The sequence below is a fragment of the Thunnus maccoyii genome, chromosome 19 (assembly GCF_910596095.1).
Source record: "Thunnus maccoyii chromosome 19, fThuMac1.1, whole genome shotgun sequence".
NCBI lineage: Eukaryota > Metazoa > Chordata > Actinopteri > Scombriformes > Scombridae > Thunnus > Thunnus maccoyii.
In genome coordinates this window covers 211,528-239,250 of record NC_056551.1, presented here as the reverse complement: position 1 = coordinate 239,250, position 27,723 = coordinate 211,528, and the positions used below count along the sequence as shown (strand labels likewise).

Sequence of the window (27,723 nt, the reverse complement as noted above, 5' to 3'; positions counted from 1 at the left end):
TGTTAAGAGTCCCAATCTGAACACATGTTCATTCTCATATTTAGCGAAAGTCATAGCGCCACCTACTGGCAACAGGAAGTATCATGCGTCGTACTTTGTCTAATTACTCCTAGGAAATTTGGCTGATGCACCTGAAATTAAGTCAGCTAATAAACAAGACCTTGGTGATGCTACATTTGGCAGCTCATGACCCAAAACTGAATGCTGTTACCGTGGCGACACATCCTTCGCCATGAAATATGATACTGTTTTTCAGGGAGAAGGGATTGCTCTACAGTCATGAAACTTGACACACATGTCTAGAGTGATGTCAGCTAAAATCCTATGTGGTCGCTTTGAATGGGCGTGGCAAAATGGCTCAACAGCGCCCCCTTTAAAATTTCAAAATTGCAGCCCCGCCTTCCAGATTAACGTAGAAAGATGAAATTCACAGGGCACATGTATAATGTCAACACGCACAAAAAAGCCTCTTGAAGCCTTATTGTAAGTCGAACAGGAAGTCGGCCATCTTGAAAAAAATGGTACATTTTCGCCTTTTCTTGGCCATTTCGCATACCTTGTATTTTAAAGAACTCCTCCTACAGAATCCATCGTAAGGACTTCAAAATCAGTGTGTGTCATCTAGACTAGTGTATGATCATGATGGTTTGGCCGTGGCGTGGCGTTGAGTTTTGATGTTTCGCCATGACAGAGGAAATTGATATAACTTGAGTGTACATGGTTGGATCTGCCTCAAACTTTACACAACAAGTCACTGACAAAAGCCCTTCAACTGAGCGTCACTTCGACATGCGCTGGGGTGCGAGGGCCCGATCATCGCTGCTTGCAGCTTTAATTATTATTATTATTCCTCCGAAACAAACGCATTTTTGAGGGCCTAAACATGCACGAAAACTCATGAAAATTTGCACAGATGTCAGGACTGGCGAAAATTTCGATATTTTATGGGTCTCGAAATAAAGCGGGACAAAATGGCTCGACAGCGCCACCTAGAAAGTCAAGAAAATTGAGCCCCTCGATACAGATTGTCGTAGGAGAACGAAATTCGGTATGCATATGTATCATGACCAGACGCACCAAAAAGTCTCAAGGACACATAGCCTAACTCCAACAGGAAGTCGGCCATTTTGTATCAAAGTTGAAATTTTGCACCGATTTTGTCATTTCCAGCCCGCATACTTTAACGAACTCCTCCTAGAGATTTGACCCCAGGACTTTCAAATTCGGTCCGTATCATCTACAGGCATAGGAGATTAAAAGTTGCTAAAACAATTCTCATTAGTCTTTCCTAGGGGGCCTGGCTGGGCGGCGAATTTCGATCCTTCGCCATGAAAAATGAAACGGCTATAACTCCGGCATACATGATCCTAAGAGAGCCAAACCTTTTGTGCTTCATAAGAGTCCCGCCCTGAACGGGTCCATGTGACAATACAGGATATGAGTCATAGCGCCACCTCCTGGCAACAGGAAGTTACATGTTTTACGCTCTGACACCCTGTGGGCAGCACGGTGATCGAATCCAGCTGAAATTTACTGAGAATAGCCTCAAGACCTTGGAGATCTTATATTATGAAGTTGGTGACCCTTCGTTGAAAGGTGTTGCCATGGCGACGCGGCGAATTTCGATGTGACGCCATGAAATTTCAATGCCTTATAACTTGACTCCACGTGGTCTGATCTTTTCCAAATTTCATATGCTTGTTAAGAGTCCCAATCTGAACACATGTTCAGTCTCATATTTAGCGAAAGTCATAGCGCCACCTACTGGCAACAGGAAGTATCATGCGTCGTACTTTGTCTAATTACTCCTAGGAAATTTGGCTGATGCACCTGAAATTAAGTCAGCTAATAAACAAGACCTTGGTGATGCTACATTTGGCAGCTCATGACCCAAAACTGAATGCTGTTACCATGGCGACACATCCTTCGCCATGAAATATGATACTGTTTTTCAGGGAGAAGGGATTGCTCTACAGTCATGAAACTTGACACACATGTCTAGAGTGATGTCAGCTAAAATCCTATGTGGTCGCTTTGAATGGGCGTGGCAAAATGGCTCAACAGCGCCCCCTTTAAAATTTCAAAATTGCAGCCCCGCCTTCCAGATTAACGTAGAAAGATGAAATTCACAGGGCACATGTATAATGTCAACACGCACAAAAAAGCCTCTTGAAGCCTTATTGTAAGTCGAACAGGAAGTCGGCCATCTTGAAAAAAATGGTACATTTTCGCCTTTTCTTGGCCATTTCGCATACCTTGTATTTTAAAGAACTCCTCCTACAGAATCCATCGTAAGGACTTAAAAATCAGTGTGTGTCATCTAGACTAGTGTATGATCATGATGGTTTGGCCGTGGCGTGGCGTTGAGTTTTGATGTTTCGCCATGACAGAGGAAATTGATATAACTTGAGTGTACACGGTTGGATCTGCCTCAAACTTTACACAACAAGTCACTGACAAAAGCCCTTGGACTGAGCGTCACTTCGACATGCGCTGGGGTGCGAGGGCCCGATCATCGCTGCTTGCAGCTTTAATTTTATATATTCTTTTAAAATATTAAAATTTCTAATTGAAAGTCTATGGGAGGAATGTTTGAAAGTTTGTATCTTAAAAACTAAAAGTACTGAAGTATTCATACTTCTTGGACAGGTGTCCCTTGTGGAAACACTTAACATATTAAAACATGGTGCCAATGGCACCACCATGTGGTCAGTTATTACATGTTTTACATTTTGGCTCATGAACCGTGAGCAGGGTTTGTGCTAGCTGGCATATGCCGGCTTTTTGCCAGTATCATGTGTAGTTGTCCAGCAGATGAAAAGACCAAAAATGTCCGGCGGGAAATATGCCTATTGCCAAATAAATAAATACCATTATTAATAGCATATTAAATAACCTAATACTGTGTGACCTATAGTATGTTGTCAAGACAACTTAAATATAAACGGATATTATGCAAAAGTTTGTTTTGCCTTCGCTCTGTGACTAAGTGTGGCACAAGATTCAAAAGCCGGTGCACATTGCAGCAACAGCCTGGCGCTTTGGCTCAAAAGCAGTTAACACAACTCCAAAAAGTCTTACCGTTTTCTCTCAGGTAACATTACATCTAGCATTGGCACAGTGAAACAAAAGAATCAGCCTGGAGCTCCACAGTTAAATAACATATCGTTAGGAAGTTTAACTTTTCAATGGCCCCATTGAGATTGACATTGCTCAGGGAGACCACGGCAGGTGGAGGTGGTGGTGGAGCTGTAGCCGCAGGCTGCGCACATGGCTGCATTAAATTAATGATAGCAAAGCTATTTGTTTATTTTATTGTTTTAACCTATATGCTCAGTTTGCAAAGCTTGCGAAGAGTTCATTCTGCTGACTACTTTTAATAAAATACATTTGTTGACTCATTGTTTGTGTTTTTTGTGTTTTATTGCTGTTTAAATGTAGACTATTATATGGCTATTCAAAAGTCCTGTATGGCCAGAATTCTGGAATATTAATGGACATAATGACCGTCAAAAAAAAAAAGCATAAACTCTGACTGTGAGGCCTATCACAACAATATTTGCACAGTATATTCCTTGGATGATGCTGATTTGACTGACATAGGCCACACCCATTTTCACCTGGAAAAATTTCCTGCAACTTTGGATTTTTTGGTTATCATATTTTTTGCTTCTGTTGTAACATATTTAATCTAATCTTCACCAAACTTCGTAAATACCATATTTAGGTGACCCCACATAAAACCTATGAGATCGTTTTTGGGTATCACTTACTGTTTGTCCGTAATTTGTTACCAAAATTTTGAAGGTGTGGCCTGATGCACTTAACGGGCCATAACTCTTCAATGCTAAATTTGATTGCAACCAAATTTGGGAATGTTGTACATACAGCCACACTGCACATGTGTGTAACATTTGATACGATTCTACCTAGAGGGGGAACTACTGTAATATTATAACATGATATTTCTACAATTCTGTTGTCTTTAATAAAATTAAACTTGGTACACAAGTTCTCCAGGAGAATATGCAAGGCATATTGCAGCATTGCACCAACAGCCCCATATATTGGCATTAGTGAAACACCACCATGCTACCTATTAACTGCCATATCTCTTAAATGTAATATTCAAGGGTAACCAAATTCAGCAGAGTTGTACAGATGGTGATGCTGAACAAGTCTGTAGCATTTGATACAATTTCACCTGTAGGTGGAGCTACAAGATTTTAAGAAATTTTTGCTGGAGCAGCAGCTTGCAGCGGCAGTAGCAGCAGCTTGCAGCAGCTAACAGCTTCCAGCTCTTGCTCGCATTTTCTTCAGAAAATGTAAATATTCTAGTGACAAATATTATTCATGGCTCCGCCCAGTTACCACAGTTACATTACAATCAAGCGCACCTGCAGAGCGGCCATCCCAAAGTAAAATGAGGTATCAGCTACATGAGTCTCATGCTTTACGTAAGACTTGTGTTTTAATGCTGTTGTTCTACTTGTGAGATAGAATGTCTATCCCTTGTGGTCTCCTCTTTAGGACCCCTGTCAGAACCGAGGGTGTTTGGGTTTTCCATATAGTAGTATTTGCTATACGGTGCTGCTTGAAAGTTTGTGAACGCTTTAGAATTTTCTGTATTTCTGCATAAATATGACCTGAAATGTGATCAGATATTTACACAAGTCCTAAAACTAGATAAAGGGAACCCAATTAAACAAATGAGACCAAAAAAATCATTTTTTTCCTTTTTTTTCATGTATTTGTTGAAGGCAAAAGTATGTGAACCCTTGCTTTCAGTAACTGATGTGACCCCCTTTGACAGCAATAACTTCAACCAAATATTTCTGGTAACTGTTTATCAGCTCTGCACATCGGCTTGGAGGAATTTTAGCCCATTCCTCCTTACAGAACAGTCTCAACTCAGGGATGTTGGTGGGCTTCTCAACATGAACTACATGCTTCAGGTCCTTCCACAGCATTTCTTTAGGATTAAGGTCAGGACTTTGACTCGGCCATTCCAAAACATTATCTTTCTTCTGCTTTAACCATTCTTTGGTAGAACAACTTGTGTGTTTAGGGTTGTTGTCTTACTGCATGACACATAGTCTGTTGAACTTCAGTTCACAGACAGATACCTTGACATTTTCCTGTAGAATTGGCTGGTACAACTCAGAACTCATAGCTCCATCAGTGATTGCAAGCTGTCCTGGTTCAGAGGCAGCGAAATAGCCCAAACCATGATACTACCACCACCATGTTTCACAGATGAGTTAAAGTTCTTATGCTGGAATGCAGTGTTTGCTCATTGCCAAACATAACGCTTCTCATTCAAGCCAAAAAGTTCAATTCTGGTCTCATCCATTCACAGAACATTGTTCTAATCACCTTCTGGCTTATCCACGTGGTCTTGAGCAAACCATAGACAGCAGCAGTGTTCTTTGTGGAGAGTTTTGGGTTTCTCCCTGTAACTCTGCCATGCACACCATTGATGTTCAATGTTCTCCTGATGGTGGACTCATTAACATTGACTGTAGCCACCGGAAGAGAGATCTTTAGTTTCATAGACATTACTCTTGGGTGCGTTGTGGCCTCCCGGACTATTGCACGCCTACTCTTGGTGTGATCTTTGTTGTTCGACCACTCCTGGGGAGGGTAACAATGGTGCTGAATTTGTACACGGTCTGCCTTACAGTTGTCTGGTGGAGTCCACACTCTTTAGCAATGGTTTTGTAACCCTTTCCAGCCTGGTGATTATCAACAACTCTTCTTCTAAGATCCTCAGAAATATCCTTTGTTTGAGCCATGATACACTTCCACAAACCTGTGTTGTGAAGCTCGGAGTTTGACAGTGAAGACCCCGATTTCTCTTCTTTAAACAAGGTAGGGCCTCCCAGACTCACACGTGATTGTCATCCCATTGATTGAAACAACTGACTGTAATTTCCCCTTCAAATGAATTGATGATACTAGGGGTTCACATACTTTTGCCATGCACAAACATGAAACACTGGATCATTTTCCTCAATAAATAATGAACCAGTGTAAGGTTTTTGTCTCATTTGTTTAACTGATGTCTCTTTATCTAGTTTTAGGACTTGAATGGAAATGCTGTATTCTAGATTCTTAGCTGTTTTTTTGATATTCATATGGAGATGTTTTTTGATAGATTGTATAATTTAAGCTGTTAAGCTGGTTTTTCATATCTACAGTATATGAAGATGTTTTTTGATAAATTGTATAACCTAGGCTATTTGTCAAATGTATTGGGTTTTTCTAATGATTTTTAAATGGCATATGAATCAGGTACTTGCTCCTCCTACAGTATGTAAATGTGATTGAGGACACTCCTCCCCATGATAGAGCACACCTGTGTCCTATCCCCTATATAATGTCTGTTGAGTTGTTGTGTCCCCTCAATACCCTGAAGAAGACTGTCATGTTGAAACATTGCTAACTTATTTAACTATTCTTGCATTATGTGTACGAGTGTGCGACTACCTTTCTTCACACTTGTACTTTCATTGTGGTCAGCACCTCTATAATACTGGTGTGCATTCCTCTTCTTTCCCATCCTGAAAGTTAATCATTTCTGATGTAAAAAACACCAGATTTCCACACAGTCAGAAGAATAATAACTGTGTGTCCTGGTATTGGTTCAGTTATAAAATCCAAGCACAGCATGAAATATCTCTCCTGCTGGCTGCTGAAAGCTGAAGAGTCACTGGATGGTAAAGGAGGACGGTAAAGGAGGATATGGTTGAGACGGTGCGTGTCTGCTTAAACAGGAATTAGCGAACTTCACTGCATTTAACAATGGAGCTGAGAGCTTGGGGCAGGAAACAGTCGCTCTGCGTCATGCTGTCCTCCATTTCCATCATCCCTCTCTGTTTCCATCACACTTATGTATTTAGGTCATTTAGAGACAAGACTGTAAATGTTTACAGCCTGTAATGGTGTCACCCTTCCTTAATCTGTATATAATAACGTTAAATGACACAAAGAAAACAGTAATTGAAACTGCAAGTCGAATCAGAGGCTCATTGACTGATGCATAGACTCAGCAACTTTTAGGGGCCAACCCTATTTTATATTATTAGATTCTGTTTCTCACCTTAATTATCATTTCCACCTTATCATGTAACCAGCAGGTCACTCTAGAAAACCAGAAACAGAAACAGGATTTCTGCTTAAATGAATAGCAGGGACTAACAGGGAATAACAGGTACATGTGTGTAAATGGTGCTTATGAATGGTTTACACATCTGGCCCCAGATTTACTTACTTGTAAACCCACTGGAGATGAAAATTTCATATCATGATTATAGTAACCAAAACTATCACAGTTATCAGTATTATTGTTAAAGTGTGCTAAAAATGTTCAAAAAGTACAATACACACACTGTTATCATTTCACAGTATTATATTGAAAACCACATATAAAATTAGCCAATGCCTTTTTACCATTTCAAAACCATATCAAATGTGCATTAACAATAAGGATGGCACTGTGTGGCCATGAGAGGCAACTGCACTTTGCACTGCAGCAAAAAGGAATGCCTGTCTGGTCTACTGTATGCATGTACTATATTCCTGTTCTCATTAAGCTGTCACTTTTCTTTTTCTGACTTTTTCTTGTTGTTCAGTAACATACAGAAACTCCTCAGCTGCATTCAGACTGAAAACAGTCTGAATGACTTTTTCTTGTTGTTCAGTAAAATACAGAAACTCCTCAGCTGCATTCAGACTGAAAACAGACCTGTGTAAAACAAAACAGGGGGCTGTGTTAGTTTTACTGTGGTTTATCGTGAAACTGGTAACAGTTTCATCCGTAAAACCCATGATAAATTTGTGTTTCACCTTTCATTCAATTTGCTCTCACAATCTTTGTGTTATTAGTATATGATTTTCTAAGCTATGTTTGAATTGATTGCCTAATGCAGCTTGTTGCAACATGACTCTTTGGTTGCAGCAAAAGATGAGCTTGTTTCAGTTTCTTGCTGGACAACCCTGCGCTGGTGCCCTCTGTGCCACAGTACCTCTGTGCCTGCCCTGTGGCTAATTGGGATGGATGAGGGCATTGTTTTTTCATGCAGTGCTCATGACAATGTGAATACAGCTTAAGGGTGCATCCAGAAACATTAGCTCTCTGTGGTAAAACTTAGCCCTCTCATTAATTTGAATAGGGGCAGTGCGTTGATGCGGTAGGGGCGCCAATGCAGAGGGTTCGGCAAAACAACCCAGGTTTATCTGACAAAGTTAAATGGCTCAACTTTGCTGCAATGTAATGTCCTCTGGCAAGGTGCTGCTTTGATCAACCACATACATGCAAGCACACATTCCTGGTGGGATTACTCTGTAACATGAATGCTGTAGTGGAGTGTTTACATTGCAATCGTCACAACAAAAGATAAAATAATGGCAGCCCGGACAACTTTCCAGAGTTGTAAGATCCTGTCTGTGAGTATTACAGTTGCCTTAGGCCATAGCTCAATATGCAATCAATGCCTGGTACTGTCATCCACACACATTCTGTAAAGAAGGGCTTAGTAGGCATACATGTAAAAAAAAAAAAAAAAAAGCATTATATTGTAGCGACTCTTAAAGGACATAATTTACCATAATTGGTGGTTCAGAACAAACAGTTACGTGCTCATTCTATGTATTTTTTGTGACTCTTTTCAACAGTTTGTGTTCAGCAGCTTTTTAGAAAGCAGTGTTAGCTGTGTGAAAAATAAATGACACACACCTTTGAGTCGTCAAAAGAGAAACTGTTCGTCTGTCCTTTCCTGCAACTTCCACACTGGTGACCCTGATGTTTGCCTGCCGGATGTCTCCAGAGACATCTCTTCATGAACATGGTAACAAATGCATTCTCCCACAAGCTGCCTGAGTTCTGGGTATCATCTGCCTTGGCCTGGTTTGCTCAGGCGGAAGCACAATTTGTGTTTCAGGAGATCACTGCTGATGACACAAAATACTATTTGGTGTCAGCCCTCAGGAGTTCAAGAGAAACCAGAATGGCAAGCTTCCTCAAACACCATCCAACAGAGGACAAATATGAAATGCTCAAGGCTCACCTGTTGAAATCCTTTGAACTGTCTGATGCTGAGTGGGCCAGCCGGCTCTTCACTCTGCAAGGGCTCGGCAACTGCAAAATGGTTGAACTTATGGAAAGGATGCTGGATCTCATGGGAGAGCACAAACTGGACTTCCTCCTCCTCCAACTTCTTCTGCAACAACTGCCATCTCAGGTATGGGCTGCTCTGGCCAACACCACCATCACTGACTGCCAGGCTCTGGCCAAGGAAGCTGATAAATTCTCCCAGCAGGACAACAACATGGTGTGTCCCCCCCCCCCCGGCCCTCCTTGGCATGGATTTTCTATGCGCCTATGGACTGCTGGTGGATGTCAAAAACCGCCGTTTGATCCATGCTGCCGCCTTCTGTTCGTATGCATTCAGTGGAGCAGACTCCCTCAGGCTGTCTAGCATGCTCCGAGTTTCTCCCCCTCCTTGCCAAGTTTCCGGACCTTACGCAGCCCACCTTCTTGTCATCCGCCACCAAGCTCGGGGTAGAATACCACGTCATCGCCACCAACCACCAGTCTATGCCCAGGCTCAACACCTCGACCCACCTGCCTGGCTGGAAAAGTCATCTTTTTCAAAGTTGACGTCATCTGTGAGACCACCGGATGCCTGTCCACCCGCCAGACATCCCCAAAACAGCGGTAATCCCACTGTTCAGACTGATTGAGTTCTTGTGCATGCAGTTTGGCCTTAAGAACGCAGCGCAAATCTTCCAGCACCTCATGAACTCTGTGCTAAAGGACTTACCCTTTCTCTCAATCTACCTGGACATCATCCTCGTCGCCAGCACCTCCAAAGCAGAACACATGTCCAACCTCTGGACTCTCATTGAGCGGCTCGGCCAGCACGGGCTGATCGTCAACCCAGCCAAGTGCCAACTCAGGCTGTCCACCATTGACTTCCTTGGATATCGACTCATCAAAGAAGGGGCAGCTCCTCGACCTCTGCCTCGCTTTCCGACACTTCTGCTCTCTGCTGGAGGCTCAACAGTTCATGGTCCTTGTTGACCACAAACCACTTACATTCGTCCTGGCCAAGGTGACCGAGCTGTGGTCCGCCCACCAGTAGCGACAGCTCTCCTACATATCGGAGTTTACTACAGACATTCAACATGTTGCTGGAAAAAAACATTGTCACAGACTACCTCTCCTGAGCCATCACAGGAGCTGTCCACTTGGGGCTTGACTATGCCCACATGGCTGCAGACCAGGCCTCAAGAAAGATATGAGGGACTGGGCTGCCACCTGCGTGGAGTGCCAGTGTGTTAAGGCTCACTGCTACACCACAGCCCCCCTGGCGCAGTTGTCAGTGCCCCCCTCCCACGGTTTCACATACCTCCTCACCATGATGGACAGGACCACTCAATGGCCAGAAGTCCCACTGGGCATTCATTGGGACCTGGGTCGCCCGGTTCGGCACACCATCTGACCTATCCTCTGACTGAGGCCTTCGAGGTCCTCATGTCTGAGCCCTGGAACACAGTTGCAGAAAGCCTCATACCACCTGCAGGCTAAAGGGTTGTGCGAGCAGTTTCATGAAGGCTGCTCTGTGGGCCAGCCTTAGGGACAGCTGTTGGATCGACAGACTCCCATGGGTCATGTTAGGCCTCAGAACTGCCCCCAGGGGCCCCATCTGCTGAAATGGTTTACGGCTAACTGCTGCAGGTCCCGGGGATTTATCCCCAACATCACAGCTCCCTGGTCTGCGACCCACCAACGGACCATGCTCCTGGATAATGCCAGGGTTTTCACACAGGTCCCCACTTCCCAACATGGCCTCCGTCACCCCTGAATTCCACCGGGCGCGTGTGCGCCGCGTTCCGGCTCCAACGCAGCTGCCGGAGCTGATCGCGGCCACTCCAGTCAGTGTATCCGATTCCACCGGGCGCACCGCTGCGCGTTTCAGAAGCGTCCCAGAAGCGTCCCAGAAGCGGCTCTCCGCTCCACTGGGCTAAAGACAGGTGGCCCGTCTATTTTTTACGGAAGCCGCGTCAAGCAGTGCAGAGCAGATCGAGCTGGGCAGGAAGTCAGACCCAGAAGCAGCATTGAGCATCTGGTCAATTTTCAAAATAAAACGCCCCGTGCAGACTCCTGGTTGTATATCAACAGTAAACTCAATTAAAACAGACGAATAAAGAAATTATTTAACTATGTAGCCTACTTAACAATAGTAGAAGCACAAAAAACAAGGAAAATGACCAAATCAACGAAAGTTTAGCAAGTTAGCAAAATTGGGCAGTTTAGTTGCCCTGCTACTGCAGTAATTACGGTAGCTTCAAGGGACTTAATCAGCTTTGACTAGGCTGCTGTAATTATTGTAGTGGGAGTGCAACTGACTTTAAACGGCGAAAGGCTTCCCGGCAGTGAAGACGCTCCGCTTCTGACATGCTCCCAGTGGAATAGGGCCCTGTGCAGATGACAGAGCAAAACCACGTCAGAGCCGGAACGCGGCGCACACGCGCCTTGTGGAATCCCGGGGTCAGTCTCACGTCCCCACAAGCATACGACGAAATGGTATGGTACAGTCTTGTATAGAGGATATTCTGGAGGATCTAATAGAAGTGAGTGTACACAAAGTCACATAGTGGAGGAGGGGCCAAACCATTTAAAATTTTATAAACTAGGCACAAATTAGAGAATAATCTAAAATTGTCAAAGCACAGTAAATTGTATTTCTACAGTACCCTACAGTGATAGAAATGCATTGGCTTTTTGTCGAGTGTTTAGAGTTTTTTTGTATAAGGACTCAAGAGGTTTTATGGCTGTTTCTCCAGCCTGCCCCCAACATATGATGCAATAAGACATATGGGAAAGAATCATAGCATGCATGAATATTTTGGCTGTGTCCAAAGAGAGATAGTTTCTAATATGTCTAAAATTTGCTAAGTTGTACTTTATAGTTTTAACTGATTTTTTAAACATGTTTCTTAAAGTTCAAATTTGGATCCAGTGTCACACCAAGATATGTAAAATCAGTAACTATGTCAGTTTTTTCACCTTTGATGAAAATATCAGCATTAGGAGGTTGTACCATAGTTTTAGAGAAAAATATCCCTCTTGTCTTGTTTACATTTAGACTCAGACATGACTGATCAAGCCAATGTTTGATCCTTTCCAATGCAGTTGTTAGCTTATCAGCAGCTAACTCAGCTGTTTTTGCATGTGTGCACACAACTGTGTCATCTGCATACATTTGTAGTTCTACATCATGACACTGTTGAGGGAGATCATTAATATATAGCCTAAATAATAGGGGACCTAACGCTGATCCTTTGTGAAAACCCACTGTGTACTTCATGTTACTGGACAGTGTGAATGTGATTTTTGAACAAACAATGTGTATTACCATCTTCAGGTTATTTTACTATAATAAATAATGCTCTGCTCTGTTACTAAACCTGTGCATATATTTGTGGTCATGGATCTATAACAAGCCGTCCAACGAGCTGATGAGGCCTTTTACCAAAAGGTGGGCTACTTTGAAATAATAGTAATAATAAGCTGACTTCATGAAAGCTATACCTCTGCTATAATGAAATAAGCTTGCAAGAAAAGTGTGCTACACATTATTGTACAGATTAAATAAGAACAGCAAAAATAATTAAAGCTGCAAGCAGCGTTGGTCGGGACCTCGCACTCTGGCCGTCGGGATCAGATCATTTTGCTTTTTAAAAATGAGGGATATTTCTTACAAGTGTGGTGTGCTTTTATTTTGAAAGTTTGACAAGATGAGAATTTTCTGCAGGGTGAGACATGTCTGCCTTGCTCATATCTGTGTCATCAAAATCATGCAAGTTTTGGGCCCATTCACTTAAATTTCAATTAGTAAATTGAAAACTCGATGAGTTTGTGTGTAAAACATTAATTTCCTAATTTCTAATCCTCTATTTTTAGAAAAGTAAAGACTTTTAACCCACATGACCTGGTCAAAGTTTGATTGAAATCTATATTGTCAGGTGTGTAGAGACAATAAGTAACTGCAGCAGGACCATAGACTGTATAAAAATATGGATGTAGTTACTGCAACATCACCCGTTGGTTTCTGAAGAGCAGTTTTGAAGTTCAAAGTGAGCAGCTCCGGCTGTCGCCATCTTGGCAGTACATGACTGCCTAACACCCAGCCAATCAAAAATGGGCAAAGAGGTGGGCTGAATGGCTGAAACGAGCCACTTAGCGGCTGGTGGACCTGTCATTCAAAGCAGCCATGTCTTTCATTATGCAAAACTTTACGGCTTAATAAAATTTAAACGGGCGAGTTATAAAAAAATTCACCCTCCATACAGTTGTAATGAAAGGGGAAATTAGCTATAGAAACCAAAACCATTTTTTGTACCAGGCTGTAAACATGTTTATTTTTTGTTGTAAAGTTGGGCATTTTAACATGGGGGTCTATGGGGATTGACGCGCTTTTGGAGCCAGCCTCAAGTGGCCAATCAAGGAACTGCAGTTTTTGGCACTTCTGTATTGGCTTCATTTTTCAGCCCCGGAGGTTGCCGCTTGAGCTGGACACAGTTGTAAAAATGCTCATATATTTGAATGGAGAGTGTGAGCGAACCCACACCTTTTTGAACATTTACTGCTTCCACATAGTTTTAGATACAGACTTCATTTGAACTTCAAATGAGTTACGAGACTTTGACCTACAAATCTTGAATTTACATGTTTTTTCTATCTTTTATTGTTTTTAAGATATTAGAGTGTGAGTTTTAAAGTATTTTCTTGCTCCTGTGATTTTATAATGAGTGTATATTGCAGAATGTTTCACAGCACTGAGGGAGTGACATCACCAGGAGCAGTTTGAGAGGAGAATTTTAGAGTACGCTTTTTGTGAAATCTCCTCATAAATCCCATGACTTTGGCCAAATCTTACATTAAAAATCATATTTTGTAGCAGGAAATTTTGTAGCAAATCCATTGATACAGGTTTGAAAGTGGTCAGACTTATAGTTTTGATGTCAGAAGCCTCTGTTTGACACAAAGTTCATTCCCATAGAGTACCTCGCCATTGTTTTACATTTTAAGGTGTGATGTGGCACTGCAACTTATAAAGGGCTTATAAAATCCAAAACCGTTTGAGTTATTACAAAGTTTGTAAAAACTTTTTTTCAGCATAGTGTCATAAGTCATGTATCAAAGTTTGAATCCGATACCATTAACCCCTCGGAGGAGATAGCATTTGTTCTGGGTCCAAAATTGGCACAAGTCGTACTTTGATGGGTGTATTGCGGACTTCCTGTTGGATTTAGGTCAGGGGTGTCAGTGTATGATTTGTAGGTCTTGATGAGACGAATAATTGAGTTTTGGTTTGATCTCTCTACAACATTCCTACGGGCCGTGGTGGTCATATTAGTTACATAGGAGGTGCTCTTGAGCACATTTTGGCACTTTGGAGGTTAATTTTTACGTTTTATCAAATTTTTCACCAGACCTGATGTACATGCCAAATTTGGTGAGTTTTTGAGCATGTTTAGGAGATCAAATTTAGGATTTAAGTGGCGGAATAATAAAGAAAGAAACAAATGGAACAAATACAAGAAGGTCTTTGCCCCTTTAGGGCTCAGGCCCTAACAAACAAACACATGAAGAACAACAGGGTCCTCTGCCTTTTGGGTTCAGTCCCTAAGTATGATAATTATGATTACGCCAATGTATGGTATGATAGTTACAGACTATGAGAGGAGGGGTGCGGACTTGGGCAACAGACATCCAGAGGCAGTTCTAGAGTCTGATGCGTCCTCAATCAGAAAATCCCATCCTATGTACTAAATAATCAGATATTAATCAAAAAGCATTTATAGAATCTAAATATTTTTATTTTGACACATTTATATTAACAGTTAAATTCTGTTAGCTGCTAGATGGCATTAGTCATGTTCTTGCATTTTTAAAGACCTTTATTTAATTTTATGATAAAATTTACAAACGCCATCTCCTAAGACGTTAGCTAGGCTACATGTTACATGACATTATGTATCTTTGTTAACTAACTTTTTGGCTTACCGTTTGCTATCAACAATCATCCTTTATCATCATTTGATATTATCTGCTCCACTTACCACTGTCCTGCTTTCTTTTCTGTTCCTCCTCTTTCTTTTCTCGCAAACAGTAGTTATCTGGATGTAACCCTGGCCACCCCTTTAAAACCATGCATGACTACTAATAACCGACTGTCCTGCTGTAAAGCAGGAAATAAATCATGTTATTCTTATGTGTGTCCCTAAGGTCTCAGGAAAATGTCTGGTCCGATCCCAGCGACTGTGTGTTGAGAACAAAGCAGTCACAGGTCTTCACAAACTCTCACAACTTCTCTGTGGATATTCGGATGCCCGGTGTTGTCCCAAGTGTGGTGAGTCTGTTTCTCTGAACCATACTTCTAAGTCTACATTCTCTGACTTCAACAGTATACTCATCATTACAGCTGACACCATTAATCAATTGAATGAATCAATGAATTGAAGGAAATTGATGGTTGTCTTGATAATGGATAAATCTACAACAGTAAACTTCACTGGAATTATTAATTATTATTATTAATGTTGTTATTGTTAATTAGAATTGGCTAGTAATCAAGGGTTCCTACTTTATAGACATAAACAAGGCAGCATGGGGAGCATCCTCATCAGCTTTCACTGTCATTTATTTCTCTCAATATGCATTTCTATTTTTTTTTCTGCAGTTCTAGTCAGCTGTTTTAGAATGTGACATTAGCTAAGGGGATTAGTTAAAGGCAGTGCTTTAAATTTTTGAGATAAACTTCTCAGGCCGATGCAAATGCAAAAATTGCAATGTACAACATGACCACACTAATAAGAAAAAATCGACCCAATAAGATGAAAAGTTACCTAGCGCTGCCTCCTTCTGCCAGCTAAAAGGCTAAAAAAAGCTAAAGGAAGCCCCACCAAAGATACAAATAGTAGCAGTAGTAAGAAGTCTTCCCTCGCAAAAAGTGATTTCAAAATGAATGACATCCATTCATGGCAGCAGTTTCCTTGACCTGGGACATGCCATGTTTGTTGACAAGTCTGCCAGCCTTGCCTAACTAATTTGCATATTGAGATCCGATCACAATGCAGGCACAATTGAGAAAACCCTGGTAGCCAAATGGTTTCAGTGCGTGTCACATAACTGCAACGTGTGTGGTTTGACCGTCTGAGCATCACTCACTGGTCAAATACAAAATTTGTGGCTGCTACATGTGCACAACTTTATTCACACAGTAAACAAGCATTTGGTGCCACTAGTTTCAATATCTTGTGCCCTATTTTAACCACGCAAGCGCAACAACACACATAGTAGTGCAGCAGTGATTATTAAGTAGTGATTATTAAATACTCTCTCAGCCAGTTACATCACTCCTCTCATAGCTCTGAAACAGCTGTGCCAATCACAGTTCGGCGTGATAATTACAGCTCAACAAACTGAAGCTTTTCTTCAGGAAATGTCTGAATGATTCAGAGCGCCAGAACATTAAGACACATCACCACAAATCTGCAGTCAAGGACAGAGTATGATTTTTTGAACATCTACACTGTGCGCACAATTACTAGGCAAGTGAGTATTTTGACCATATCATCATTTTTATGCATATTTTCCAACTCCAAGCTGTATAAACTTGACTGCTTATTGGATTTAAGCATATCAGGTGATGTGTATTTGTGTAATGAGGGAGAATGTGGCCTAAGGAGATCAACACCCTATATCAAGGTGTGCATAATTGTTAGGCAGCTTCTTCTCCTCAGGCAAAATGGGCCAAAAAAGAGATTTAACTGACTCTGAAAAGTCAAAAATCGTAAAAAGTCTTTCACATGGATGCAGCACTTGTGAAATTGCTAAGATATTTGGGCGTGATCACAGAACCATCAAATTTTTTGTTGCAAATAGTCAACAGGGTCGCAAGAAACGTGTTGAGAAAAAAAGACGCAAATTAACTGCCAAAGATTTGAGAAGAATCAAACGTGAAGCTACCAGGAACCCATTATCCTCCAGTGCTGTTATATTCCAGGACTGCAACCTACCTGGAGTGCTGAGAAGTACAAGGTGTTCAGTGCTCAGAGACATGGCCAAGACCATGATTTTTATGCAGGACAATGCTCCATCACATGCATTGAAGTACTCCACTGCGTGGCTTGCCAGTAAAGGCCTTAAAGATGAAAGAATAATGACATGGCCCCCTTCCTCACCTGACCTAAACCCTATTGAGAACCTGTGGGCCCTTCTTAAACGGGAGATTTACAGTGAAACAAAACAGTACACCTCTCTGAACAGTGTCAGGGATGCTGTGGTTGCGGCTGCACAAAAAGTTGATCGTCAACAGATCAAGAAACTGACAGACTCCATGAATTGAAGGCTTGTGACTGTTATTGAAAAGAAGGGTGGCTATATTGGTCACTTATTTTTTTTTTTGAAATTTCAGAAATGTTTATTTGTAAATTTTGAGTTGTTTGTTTATTATTCTCACTTTAACAGATGAAAATAAACAAGTGAGATGGGAAAATTTGTTTTTTCATTTAGTTGCATAATAATTCTGCGCACTAATAGTTGCCCAATAATTGTGCACACAGAGAACTGTAGTTGTTCAATAATAAAATTGGTCTTCATAAATACAACTTGCCTAATAATTGTGCACATAGTGTAGTTACCATAATAATGATAGAAATAAAAAAAAAGATGAAACCGTTTATATTATTGCATCAGACTGTCACTATTTCAGCTATAATTCCAATGTATCTCACCTTGTAAATTGTCTCATAGTTCAGTAATTAATGTTACACTTCAGTGTGTCTCAAGAATAGAACATAAGATGCTATTTTTGTTAAAAAGAAATTGAAAAAGAGGTTATTATGAGCCCTGGTAACTGGACGTCTAAACAGGCAGAATATTGAGTTATAACTGCCCAGTTAGACTGGTTACTCTGTAGCAGCCTGGTGTCATCAGGTGATTTAATGAAGGTCAACACAGTGAACAGCTGTGCATAATGGCACTGTGCTCTGGCGCAGCACTTCTCTAATTGGAGGCTGCAGATTCATCAACGTATCTGTCCTTCTGCCTTGAGATACTGCATGGATTTAATGAACTTAAGAAGACGTTTGTCTTCTGATAGTATAAAGCAGCTGTGGACAACAGATACTGTAAGAATCACCCACATTCATTTATAGATCAATGCAGACTGATTTACTGGCTTTCCTGCTTTAACCATATTAAATGTTATATTCTGTGCCAATTTTGGTTGGAGTCTGTTGAATTGAAATATGTTATTTACATTTCTTCAAGGAGGGTTGAATCGAGGGCAGCTGGACTTGGTTGTAGATACCTGAAGATTTTTCGCCTCTCATCCAACAGGCTTCTTCAGTTCTAACTGATTGGTGGGGAGTCCTAGGTATTTAACCCCTGTGGGGTTGTTATCATGGTCATGGATACCACTTGGTTCGTTAGTGCTCCTGACTGTTGTAATGACAGTTGTTAGTCATTGGAGTCTCCTGAGGTGAAAACCTGAGGTGAAGTGTAAATGACAGTCATGGGGGTTGTCACATGAGGCCGAATGTGAATGGTTGTTTAATCTCCTGGGAAGGGATGAAAGGACAGCATTGTAGGTAGGGGATAAGCAGTGTCATAGACTATGTCCATGTTGAGGGATGGTCTACTTTGACATAGAGACCCTCTTTCACTCCTCTTTCAAACCATCTGTCCATCCTTTCCAAAATATGCACGTTGTTGTCCTCGAAAGAGTGTCCCTTATCGTTAAAGTGTAGGTAAACTGCTGAGTCTTGATCTGAGGAGTTGGCCCTCCTGTGTTGAGCTATGCGTTTGTTTAATGGTTGTCAAGTTTCCCAGATATACAAGTCTGTGCATTCCTCACTGCAGTGGACTGCATACACTAGATTGCTTTTCTTGTGTTTAGGTGTGCAGTCTTTCAGGTGGACCAGTTTTTGTCTGAGATGTCTAGAATGTTTACAATAGCTACAGAAGGAGAAAACCATCAATTGCGTACAATATCATTGATTGTATACTGTAGAAGCCATCCCATGCATATATGTGCTTCCCAAGATTCACAAAGAAGGAGCCCTCCTCAGGCCCATTATTAGCAGCATCAACTCAGTTACTTACAACACTGAAACTCCCATGATGTAACCTCATTTGAATATGCATCCCAACTATGGATGTGGTGGAAACCACTACATGACATCACCCTTAGTGATAGAACCAACTTCAGCCTAGACCTGATTTGCGAACTGCTGGCCCTCTGTCTGAACATCAGGTATTTCCAGTAAACTGAGGGGTTTTACAGACAAAAGCATGGCTGTGTCATGGGCTCACCAGTATCTCCCATTATGGCCAACCTCTACATGGAAGAAGGATAAAGCATAGCCCTGAATTCCTTCAGAGGAACAGCACCGAGCCACTGGTTTAGATATGTGGATGACACATGAGTCAAAATTAAAACATAGGAAGTGTAAGCCTTCACAGAACACATTAACTCAGTGGACAGTAACATCAGGTTCACACAAGAGGACATCAGGAACTGTACATATTGAAGAGAACAGGAGTCTCCACGTTGGGGTATACAGGAATCACACACACACAGATCAATACTTACTCTGACTCTCACCACCCACTGGAGCATAAGCTAGGAGTTATCAGAACCCTGCACCACTGAGCTGATAATGTACCCAGGCCCAGGCCCAAGAGAAGGAGCACAAACACCTGAAGGATGCGCTTAAAACTTGAGGATACCCTAACTAGACATTTTTGAAAACAGCCACAAGATCCAGGAAGAACACCAACACTGCAGATGGTGAAGAAAAGAAAAGGATAGATGTGACAACATCATCATTCCATACATGTCTGGAGTATCTGAGAAACTCAGGAGGATTGTCAACAAACACTGCATCCCTGTGCTTTTCAAACCCAGCAAGACACTAACACAGAAAGTGGTCCACCCGAAAGACCGTACAACCAAACACAAGAAAAGCAACCTAGTGTATGCAATCCAATGCACTGAGGAATGTACAGACTTGTATATCAGGGAGAATAAACAACCATTAAACAAACACATGCCTTGACACAGGAGGGCCAATTCTTCAGGTCAAGACTCAGCAGTTTACCTACACCTGAAAGATAAGGGACACTCTTTCAAGGACAACAACATACATATTTTGAATAGGAAAGACAGATGGTTTGAAAGAGGAGTGAAGGAAGCTATCTATATCAAAGTAGAGAAACCATCCCTCAACAGAAGAGGAGATCTATGACACCACTTACAATGCAGGGTTCAATGTTATAGTTTTTTTCACTTGTCCAGTTGTGCAAGAGGGTCAGAGATCAACTTTTCCAAAGTCAATTTTTACTTGCCCCTAGAGATATTGTTTTATTTATTAGCAGTTATCAAATAACAACACAGACTAAAGTTAATTGTCATGTTTAATTTTTAAGTAAATTAAACAGAACAAGGACACAGAGTGTAATAGATACGAAGCAACAAACATTCTTGCATATCAAAAACAGTATGGCCCATCCCCTATATTTAACTGAAAACTGAATTCTTTTGATCAGCCCAGTTTCTTTCAAATAATGGAATAGAGTCCGTAAGCTGATGGCAAATACATTTTTTAGATTCATTTCTTCCACTCCAAGCTTCCTGATTTCCCTCTTTAATGTTTCTTATTCTACAGAGGATTTATGGCAGTGAAATATTACATGCTCCACTGATTATCCTATTTGACAATGCTGACATAATCCTGAGGGATGTTTGTTTCACGCATCACACTACTAGCCTACTCAATTCTTGAATGGCCAATGGCATGTGCCAATATTCTCTGATACGTGCAAGGGGAGGGGGCTATGCTGTGTGCCAGAGAACGAGAACATAATTTATGATACGATGATGATTGAAAAAAATGATTGAAACACTTTTTATTTTATTACTTTTTTTTACCACTTTCCCAATTGCGCAAGTGGCATTTTACTTGGCCAATTGGGCAAGTGAGTTGCTGGATTTACTAGCCCGATGTGGCATTTTACTTGCCCTGGGCAATTGAGTAAGCCTTATTGTTGAACCATGCAGTGCTTTTCTTTCATCCCTTCCCAGGAGATTTAATAACCATTCACATTCGTCCTTGTGACAGCTCCAACAACTCTTGTTTACACTTGGCCTCAGGTTACTCCAATGACTCTTAACAACTGTCATTACCTGCCAGGAGCACTAAAGAATCAAGTGGTATCAGCAACCTTGATAATGACCCCACAGAGGTTAAATACCTGGGTTTCCTTGGTTTTTGTGGTCTTAAGGACCAGATTATTGCCTGAACCTCACTCAACCAGATGTTGAACCTCCTCTGTAGTGTCTCTTCACTGTCAGATAAATCCTACTATAGTGGTGACTTAAGCAAACTTCACTGCAGTGTTAGAGGAGTGGATGGGGGTGCAGTCATGTGTGAAGAGAATGAAGAGGGCTTGACTAAACGCACAGCCCTGCTGTGCACCTGTGTTCAGGATTAGGGTCGAAGATGTGTGGTTGCCCATTCTGACATTTTGTGGTCTGTTAACGAAGAAGTGGCTAATCCCAGGTTGTTGAGTTTGTCTACCAGTTTATGGAAGATTATAGTATTGAAAGGACTAAGAACCAAAGTCAATGAATAGCATCCTGACATATGTGTTTGAAGTGCGATTGAGACTGCATCCTCTGTAGATCTGTTTCCTCAATAAGCAATCTGGTAGCTGTCCTAATCAGTGGGGATGATGGCCTTGATGTGAGAAATTACAAGCCTCTCAAAGCACTTCATAACTGGTGTTAAGGCAACTGGGTGATGGTCATAAAGGCTTTTAACTGCTGTCTTTTTGGGTGGATTTTAAGACAGGTGGGGACTATAGTCTGTTTTATGAAGAGGTTAAAGATGGTGGTGAACACCCCTGCTAGTTGGTCAGCACATGACTTCAGTGTGTGGCCTGTCACCTTGTCTGGTTCTGTTGCTTTGGTGATCTCTACTTTCGTCAGAGTGGATCTCACCTGGTGGCGCTGTAGGACGAGTACATGCTCCACCTTGGGCGGTTTCATATGAGCTCTCACTCTGCTGATGGTGAGTAACCACATGGCCATCTTAATGATAGTCATGTGGTCCTGTGAATGTTCTACTATTATTCATTCATTAATGTTATTGTATTCTTTAATGTTTCAGTCGGACACTTACCTGTGCATGGCATTTCCTGTGCCAACTAGTCGTGATGCATTTATTGGTGAGTACATTTTTTCAAATATATTTAATTGATCGACAAACATACAGCGTGTAGCCCTATTCTAAAACCAAAAATCATTAGTAACTACACAGACTAGATGGTACCTTTCTAGGAGATGATGTAGGTCAGCTGCAGTCTGAGTTGTACCAATGGCTACAGTAGTCATTGTAAAGGTAGTTGAAGAAGAGTATTGAGTTTTGGTAGTAGCAGCAGTAGTAGCTGGATTAGTTTTTGCAGACATAACTGTCAACAATGCAAAGGTTAAACTTTAAGAGAAGATATTCAAGCCTATTTGGGGAAAAAACACATTACCCATAAGGGGGGTGACATAACAAAAGTAAACGTGTTTTAGTTTATAACTCATAATGCAAAATATGCAAAGCCCTCTTTTCATACTAGTCATAACACAGGATTGATTTTATATGTTGTTTACTAGACACATTTGTTTTTTGATGGTACAGTGTCACTTCAAAAAAAATGCTTTATCTCAACCAAAGGAGCTCGAAATTGCACAAAATTGAATGGGCACCACCAGTATGAGCTGCTTATGTAGCATGCCAAGTTTGGTGCAAATCCAACTTTAAGTACTTATAAATACTCCACATAATTACTGATGTTTCTTTCTACAGTACACTTGATCAATGATTAGACATTCTTTTTACAGCCTCTGCCCAGTTACAGCATCTAGTTTGTTGGGCCTAAACCATGTTGTCAGACAAAAGCAGGCTTGTAAACTCTTAAGCCTGGCTACGGGGCTGCCCTTGTCTTTTAATCCCTGAAACAAAGGGAGAGTGCCAAAAGGCTGCTCACACAGACTACAACTGCCAGCCTGCCCCGCAGTTTGCACCTTGGTGCGAAATCTGCGAGAGCCCCAAACTCTCATCTCTCATTGGCAGAGATGCTCCAACGCCACAGGGAGTCCCGGTGACACAGTTGTGACATCACCTCAGCTTTAAATACTGGCTGCACAGATATACTGATTACCTTTCCATTGTAACTGTGCAACAGGAAGCTTGGCTTTCCCCCATGAGCCAGTTTACTAAAGGAGGTATCTCCGTGCATGTGTATTCCCCCTTGCCAAGTTTGAAGATCCTCCCCTCGCTGGATGAACTGAGACTTCTCCCTGAGTTCAACTGAGCACAATTTCCGGATCCGAAGAAGAGACCGCTGTTGCAAGCTAGCGCTCTCCTGTCACCTGCAAAAAGAATAAAAGGATTTCTTCACGAAGACGCAAATAACTTCTATGTACTGCTGCCTTCCGACCAAGTCCACTGTACTGTGTTCCTCGCTGATCACCAGCTGCCTAATAGCCAGCTGGTTATCTGCTCTGACTCCAGCTACACTACTACACTCGTCACATCTTCATTTCTCACTTCTCCATGTGGAACAAAAATGGTATGAGAAACGCCAGGAAAAAGGAAGTCAAACACACTTTCTGGCTTGCGACTTCCTTGTGATGGGCCAGGGAATAACTGTGTATTGGAAGAAGATCAAGGCTCATTCCAAGATCTCTGGTCCTGATAAGGATGGCAACGATCATGGGCGTTTAGCAAGGATTGGCTTCTGATTACCCAGGCCAGTGTGGTAATGCCACCACCTGCCAACAGGCGAGAGAAAGATGAGGGGCCCCTAAACCTGCACAATCTATGTAGATCCTCAGAACCTAGAGATAGCTATTCAAGCTATCTGGCAGCTGGTGGACCTCTCAACCCTCGTCATGCGAGCCCAAAGAGCTGCAAGCTCTATGCCCCATCCAACCTCACCTGAAATCAGACAAGGGCCTGTTGGTCTTCACTCCCGATGGTCAGGGACTGGCTCGCTGGGTCGTCCTGACAGACCATAGGGAGGTGATGTTGGCCCACAATCATGATTCTCCTGTTGGAGGTCACTGGAGCTACAAGGCCACCCTCAGGACCCTTCAGCAGGTTGCCTACTGGCTGTCGATGGCCTGCAACATGCTGCTCTACATCCTGGTTTGCTGCAAGTTCTCGACCCCCACTCCAGAGCCGAGGGATCACCTTTCCGTGGTTCCTCTTTCAAATGGACTGGATCGGCCACTGCCCAATTCCTCTTGAGGTAACATATACCTCTTAATGGTCACATGTGCGTTCACCAAGTGGGTTGAGTGCCTCCCAGCACCCAATGACATGGCCATGACGACCGCTGTCCTGCTGCTGAACCAAGTGTTCAGCTGCTAGGGACTGCCCCCCTCCATCAACTTGGACTGAGGCACTCATTTCCCCGTGGGCGTGGTGACTGCCATGTTTGAGATCCTGGGAGTGGAAGTCAACTTTAATGTCAGATGTCAATGAATATGTCAGCGTGACAACTGCCTATATGGCACACCAGTATGTGACCATCTTCGGGCCATGTTTGCGTGGGCCCAGAAGGACCTGGAATCCAGTGTCAAAGGAGCCAAAGGAAAATGTCCCACCGTGAATACCATGTACGTGACAAAGTGTTCTATTTCAGGTTTGCCAAGCTGGTAGCTCAGTCCAGGAAATTCCTACCCAGCTGGTCCGGCCCTTTTGAGGTTGTGAGAAAACTCTCTCAGGTAGCTTCCCGAATCAAGACTGTTCAAACCAAGCCAGGTGCCAGCATACAAATGGGTCTATGCGAATCAGATCAAGCTCTTTAAGCTGCTTTCACTTGTAAGAGGAGAGTTAGCCTGCATGCCTGGAAGGGGGGAGCAAGCTGCATCCCAAGGTGGGGAGGACACCCCACAGTAGCTCTGTAGGGATAGATGCATGCCTCAAATCTCCCTGCTGGCATGCATTCCTAACCCCTACTCCCCTCTCACCATAGTAACTAAACTCTGGTCTGTTCCAGGATGAGACTCCCTTGGGTCCTTGGCATCTTCCTCAGCCTACGAGTCACCCGCTTGCTGATGTGGCTGACCTCAGCCTGCCAACCAGTATCACACCGAGTATGTGTATCTACACCAAGAGAATCTACGTCCGGCTAGATCCCTGGGATGTGTACTACAAACACATCTGCCTGCCTCCATGCCTGACATAGGGCAGATTGAGCAGAACCCAAACACACGACACAGTTAAGCATGCCAAGCAAATGACTGTTTGCTTCCTCAAACAGCGACGGAAGTTCCTGGTCACGGAGGAAGACCTCAGTTGCGGGAAACGTTGAAAGCGATTCTTTGGAGGCCTGTTCACTGCAGTGGCTGCCAACTCTGTCAGCACTAGAGCACTCCAAAGGCAATGAGGACATGCCAGAAATCCAACAGAGACTCCTCCTCCAATGAGAACAGTTATAGGACTTGGGTAAAACCCCTCAGGGTACCTTAGTCACTGTTAACTTTCATTCTGCCTCATTAACAACACGTTGCATGCCATAGGGACATTGTCAGAGGTGGTTAGAGACAACATAATGTACGTGCATATAGCCAGGGATCTGATGCAGGACCTCATTAGGGAGATTAGCTCCTCAATCAGCAACCTGAGCAGTGGGCAGATACCAGCCTATCTTGTCCCCCCAAGCCTGGTTGAGCAAACCCTTAGATCTGCTACGACCACTGATGTGCAATCCTCTGGCATGTAGTCTTGGCAGTACAATTCCAATCTATGTAGATCCTCAGAACCTAGAGATAGGGTTCATTCTCAACCCCTTCCATCGTAGAATGGCAGAATGTGTACCAGTTAAAATCCATGCTGAGTGTAGGTTTTTGGCAAGGCAACACCAAGCGGCAACCTTTGGGGCTGAAAAATTAAGCCAGTGCAGAAGTGCCAAAAACTGCAGTTCCTTCAATGGCCACTTGAGGCTTGCTCCAAAAGCGAGTCAATCCCCATAGACCCCCATGTTAAAATGTCCTACTTAACAGCAGAAATAAACATGTTTACAGCTTGGAACAAAAAAACAGTTGTGGTCGCTATAGCTAATTTTACCTTTCATGACCACTGCACAATTTTTTTTATAACTCACCTGTTTAAATTTTATCAAGCTGTAAAGTTATGCATAATTAAGAAAGGGGCCGCTTTGAGCCTCTAACCCATCCTGTTCCTGCTCCTCTCCACTTCTCTCCCTTTGGTTTCTACCCTAGTGTCGGTGGTGAACACTGAGTGGTCAGGGATTGTGGTGGATTAACGCCACAGACTGTAACTTAATGTGTTGTGCAATTATGTGATGTGTAGTGTAGTTAAGCTTAGGTAGAAACCATCTGCCCAGATGATGCCTTAGTTTAACTTCTCAGATGCCAGAGCCTCTGCGAAACTCATGGACTACTGAACTGTATGAACTGTCTAACTTTCCTCCCAAGGATAAAGACTTTGTTTTCAAGGACATGGACTGTGTAACCGTCAGATCACACCTCCTACATGGACTAGTTGGTCCTTTAGTTACTCTGAAGACTGGCCAGCACCCCACTCTTCAGACCAAAGGGGGGGATGTTGGACCTCAACCATGTGGTCAGACAAAGGCAGGTCTACTTGTAAACTCTGAAGCCTGACCACAAGGCCGCCTTTGTCCCTCAATTCCTGAAACAAAGGAAGAGTGCCAAAAAGGCTGCTCAAACCACAACTCCCAGCCTGCCCTGCAGTTTGCACCTTGGTGTGAAATCCCCAAACTCTCATCTCTAATTGACAGTCACCTCAGCGAAGTACCAGCTGCACAGATACATCCATTGCCTTTCCCTTATAACCGTGCCGCAGGAAGCTTAGCCTTCCCTTGTGAACCAGTTTACTAAAGGAGGCAACCTCAGTGCATGTGTATTTCCCCTCGCCAATTTTGAAGATCCTCCCTTTGCTGGATGAACTGAGACTTCTCCCTGTGTCTTCTCCCAACCAAGCACAATTACTAGATCTGAACAAGAGACCGCTGGTGCAAGCTACCGCTCTTCTGTCACCCGCAGAAGGAAGAAAAGGATTTCTTCACGTAGATGCAGATAACTTCTTCGCCCTGCTGCCCTCTGACAGAGTTGACTCAACTGTATTCTTTGCTGCCCATTGAGAAACCAGTCACTGCTAGTCCTTGAGGAAATGAGGATAGCGCTGCTAGGACCATGCATCAGAGGACCTGTGCTGGACCCCACTGATGGACTAAACATAGCTACATCTGATCGCTTTCTGAAAGTGACCCAAGTAAGAGGCTAACATCTGGGCAGAGACTGTGTTGTGTTTTGTGTTTTGTTAGCTTTATTACTTATTAAGCTTTATTGCTACTGTGTTGTGAATTGATGGACCACCGAGTCCGTGGATACTGGTATCCCTCAGATATTAGCATTCCTAAGTGAACTCCTTTTATGAGACTACCTTATTGTTTGGTTATTGGTTCCCGTTTCCAGGTGGTGCCCCGTTATTATTAATTGATTTTAATAATTAATAATTACCATTGATAATTATGAATCATTGCTAAAACATGCTCCTCCCAGCACTAACAGGTTGAAAAATATTTTAGTTGACCTCGTT

The 27,723-nt window shown here is 42.6% G+C and overlaps 1 protein-coding gene across 6 annotated transcripts in view; it reads left to right on the top strand.

The window, feature by feature from the left end:
- pam (peptidylglycine alpha-amidating monooxygenase) overlaps window positions 1–27,723 on the top strand; it is a 133,026-nt gene that overhangs the window by 28,822 nt on the left and 76,481 nt on the right. For 4 of the 6 annotated variants that reach the window (XM_042394361.1, XM_042394360.1, XM_042394363.1 and 1 more), the window contains exons 4-5: window positions 15,299–15,422; window positions 22,249–22,306. In XM_042394361.1, coding sequence (XP_042250295.1) covers window positions 15,299–15,422; window positions 22,249–22,306 — 182 coding nt within the window. Of the gene's footprint in view, window positions 1–15,298; window positions 15,423–21,307; window positions 22,150–22,248; window positions 22,307–27,723 lie in introns of those variants that run through there. The other 2 variants (XM_042394362.1, XM_042394365.1) reach the window with 2 other exon arrangements.